This window comes from Geospiza fortis, unplaced genomic scaffold, assembly GCF_000277835.1.
Source record: "Geospiza fortis unplaced genomic scaffold, GeoFor_1.0 scaffold5123, whole genome shotgun sequence".
In the NCBI taxonomy this organism is placed as follows: domain Eukaryota; kingdom Metazoa; phylum Chordata; class Aves; order Passeriformes; family Thraupidae; genus Geospiza; species Geospiza fortis.
Genome location: NW_005054965.1, coordinates 2,155 through 6,361, shown reverse-complemented (window position 1 = coordinate 6,361; position 4,207 = coordinate 2,155). Strand labels below are relative to the sequence as shown.

Genomic DNA, 4,207 nt, shown 5'->3' with positions numbered 1-4,207 from the left:
TGAGCACCCACTGAGCTCTCACTGAGTTGAGAATTCCTGGGGTTTCCATGTCCTGAAACGCAGTCCCACAGCGTGGGAAACCAGGTGAGCCTTCCAGGGGAAAGAGAATCCCAGGAATTCCCTGGAACGGGCAGTCTGTGAGATCCCAGAGGCAGCAGCGGGGTCTGCGTCTGAGCTGGGCTTCAACCGGGGCTCAAACCCCACGGGAATTCCCAGAGTGCTTCTGAAGGGCTGGAATTCAGCACCTGCACCCCGAGCCTGCCCCTTCCCGCCGGGAAACGCCAGCAGGTCTCCCTGGAGACACAAAAATCACCATTCTCCTCCCCAGCAATGGGAGGAGCAGCTCTGCCCGCAGGCTTTGGGAGCTCCCGCTCCCTCTGGGGTTTGTGCCAGGGGCACTGCTGCCCTCTCTGGCACCCCAAATCTGCTTTTTTGGCCTGATTTTCACCCACCTCCTCCTAGAATCCTGGCTCCCGTTGGATTTTCGGGCAGCTGGAATTTGTAGGGCGAGGAGGGTTGTTTTATTTTTTTTGTTTTGGTGTGAGAGTTTGAGCGCAAGAATTGAACATTTTTCATTGTTTGTTTGCTTTCAGTGCTGAGCTGGGTTGATCCTCAGCTCCCACTGTGTGGGAGACGTGGAACATTTATTGCAATTTCTCTTTTCCAAGCTCTTTTCCCAGCTCTGGGTAACTCTGGGCTGGTTTTCTTTTCCTTAAGTTTCAGCTCAAGGAAGGATTTATTAATGTAAATGTAATTTTTGCAGCTTTTGAAAGAAATATTTTAAAAGTTCAGTGCAGCAGGGAGGATTTAAATGGGAATTTAAGAGATGCCCCAGCAAGCAGGGGGTTCATTCACAGCATAAAATTTAAGCAGGAATTAAAGAATAAAGGAATCAAAGCAGGAATTAAAATTTAAGGAGGAATTCCTAAATATTTCGAACACATAAAATGGTGAAATATCCTGTATCCATCTACACGTGCGTCCAAAAGTGATAAGAAAAGGAGAAATTATAGAAATTATGATTTAAATCCAGAAACTTCCCAGTGCTGCTGGCACTGGGAGTCACCTTCAGGCCCTCAACACCCAGGAATAAATCCAGCAATTCTTGTTCTGTCCTGCCTTTGGGATGTGTTTTGCAGCTGCCTGTTGCTGTGTTTTTATTCCAGTTGCCAGCAGGATTGAGGGAAAGTTTAAATTTCCCTCAGTTCAGGGTTCAATGTGTCGAGGGGGAGCTTTGTCCTGGGATAAAACTGATTTAATGTCCCACTGAAATGAAAATCGAGGCTGGCTGCTCCCAGTTCTTCCTCCTGGGGATGGAATAAATCTGTTTTTCCAGGTAATTTCTGCTTTTTCACCCATCGCAGTCAGCACCCTCAGGGGATTCCTGCCCGTCACCTCGAGCTCTGTGTGGTTCCTCCCTCTCAGTGCCGGAGTTTTAATCCTGAATTCTGGTGTGGCCCCTCCGAGGGCTCTGTAAATCCCAGGATTTTGGGGATCGTTCCGTGGAATTTCTTGCCTCTCCAGGAATTTTTTCCCTCCCAAAAGGGGGGATCCCAGCAGGCGCTGTGGGGGCACAGCCCCCTCGGTGCCTGCAGAATTCCAGGTGAGAATTCCCGACCCTGCAGAGATCCCAGCGGAGAGGAAACGCTCCCAACGAGCAGGACTCATTAATTTGCTCATTAATCAGCCACCCAGCCCTTCTGACCGACGGGGAAAGGGTGGGAATTGCTGGGCTGGGCTGTGGAGACATCCCAAAAACCCCAAAAATCCCCAAAAAAACCCCGGGACAAGGCGCAGTTCCTCCGAGCTGAAGATGGTTTGGTTTCCTCGCGCTCCGGGATTTTCCAGCTGGAATTTCCACACGGGAATTTCTACTGAAGTTTTTGGGAAGAGCTGCTGGGAAAAGGAAGAGCTGCCCGAAATCCTCGAGGGGGATGATCGCCTGGACGTTCCACGGGAGTTTTGGGAAGGAATTCTCGGCCTCCAGTGCCACTTCCATGAGCGAAGAGAGGAGGAGCCGATCCCGGAGTGTCCAGCGGGATGGGAGCTGCTTCCCATGGAGATCCAGAGGGATGGGAGAGCCTGGAGTGGCCACTCCTGGATTTGGGGGGGCAGGAGGGGCTGGATGGGGCTTTGGGAATTTAATGGTGTCGGCCTCCTCCCGCTCTCTTGGGTTCTTCCCTCTCCAGGAGTTTGGATTTTCCCACTCCAAGGGTTTGGATTTTCCCACTCCAAGGGTTTGGATTCTTATCTCACCAAGGGTTTGGATCCTTCTCGCTGAAAATGTTTGGATTCTTTCTGCTCCAAGGGTTTGGATTTTTCCCTCTCCAGAGTTCCGATTCTTTCTACTCCAAGGGTTTGGGATTTTTTTGTGCACCACGAGTATGGATCTTCCCTCTCCAAGGGTTTGGATTTTTCCACTCCAAGAGTTTGGATTCTTCCCATTCCAAGGGTCTGGATTCTTCCTGCTCGAAGGGTTTGGATCCTTCTCACTGAAAATGTTTGGATTTTTCCATGCCAAGGGTTTGGATCCTTCCCTCTTCAGGGGTTTGGATTTTCCCAGTCCAAGAGTTTGGATTCTTCCCTCTCCAAGGGTTTGGATTCTTCCCTCTCGAAGGGTTTGGATATTTCCATTCCAAGAGTTTGGATTCTTCCCACTCCAAGGGTTTGGATATTTCCATTCCAAGGGTTTGCCTTCCCTCTTCAAGGGTTTGGATCCTTCTAACTGAAAATGTTTGGATTTTCCTACTCCAAGGGTTTGGATTTTCCCCTCTCCAGGGTTTGGATTTCCCTTTTCCAGGGCTGGACTCTCCCAGGAGCTGTCCCTGTGCCCCTCCCCTGCTGTTGGATTTTGGGATCAGGAGGCACCAGAGCACCATTACACACTTCCCTTGGTGTAATCCCAAAATCCACATTCTCACTGCCTCAATTTCCCTCAGGGGTAATCCCAAAATTCACATTCTCACTGCTTCCCCTCCCCTCAGGTAATCCCAAAATTCACATTCTCACTGCCTCAATTTCCCTCAGGTGTAAATCCCAAAATCCACATTCTCACTGCTTCCCTTCCCTCAGGTATAAATCTCAAAATCCACGTTCTCACTGCCTCCATTCTCCTCAGGTATAAATCCCAAAATTCATATTTTCACTGCTCCCCTCCTGTCAGGTATAAATCCCAAAATCCACATTTTCACTGCCTCCATTCCCCTTAGGTGTAAATCCCAAAATTCACATTTTCACTGCCTCCCCTCCTGTCAGGTAATCCACATTCTCACTTCCTCCGTTCCCTCAGGTATAAATCCCAAAATCCACATTTTCACTGCCTCCATTCCCCTTAGGTGTAAATCCCAAAATTCACATTTTCACTGCCTCCCCTCCTGTCAGGTAATCCACATTCTCGCTTCCTCCGTTCCCTCAGGTATAAATCCCAAAATTCACATTCTCACTGCCTCCCCTGAAATATAAATCCCAAAATTCACATTCTCACTGCCTCCATTCCCCTCAGGTGTAAATCCCAAAATTCACATTCTCACTGCATCCCTTCCCTCAGGTATAAATCTCAAAATCCATGTTCTCACTGCCTCCATTCCCCTCAGGTGTAAATCCCAAAATTCACATTCTCACTGCATCCCTTCCCTCAGGTATAAATCTCAAAATCCATGTTCTCACTGCCTCCATTCCCCTCAGGTGTAAATCCCAAAATTCATATTTTCACTGCTCCCCTCCTGTCAGGTATAAATCCCAAAATCCACATTCTCACTGCCTCCATTCCCTCAGGTATAAATCCCAAAATCCACATTCTCACTGCCTCCCCTGAAATATAAATCCCAAAATTCACATTCTCACTGCCTCCCCTCAGGTGTAATCCCAAAATCCACATTCTCAGGCACTTTTTCACCATTTTTGGGACCTTTTTTTTTTGCCAAACCTTGCTTTCCCCCCCATCCCAGGCCCCCCTAACCCAGCTCCCTCTGTGTCCACCCCAGTGCGTGTCCTGCAACAAATCCTTCAAGAAGCTCTGGTCGCTCCACGAGCACATCAAGATCGTGCACGGCTACGCCGAGAAGAAATTCTCCTGCGAGATCTGCGAGAAGAAGTTCTACACCATGGCCCACGTGCGCAAACACATGGTTGGTGAGTGGCTGGGCACGGGGAATTGGGGTCACCAGGGAATTGAAGTGTTCGGGGGGATTGAAATCATTGGGGGAAT

The 4,207-nt window shown here is 49.1% G+C and overlaps 1 protein-coding gene across 1 annotated transcript in view; it reads left to right on the top strand.

The window, feature by feature from the left end:
* The window catches only part of ZNF652 (zinc finger protein 652), a gene marked incomplete at its 3' end in the record, with an annotated part of 7,233 nt that overhangs the window by 1,016 nt on the left and 2,010 nt on the right, over window positions 1–4,207 (top strand). Inside the window, exon 2 of the mRNA XM_005431339.1 lies at window positions 3,984–4,131. Coding sequence (XP_005431396.1) covers window positions 3,984–4,131 — 148 coding nt within the window. The remainder of the gene's footprint in view (window positions 1–3,983; window positions 4,132–4,207) is intronic.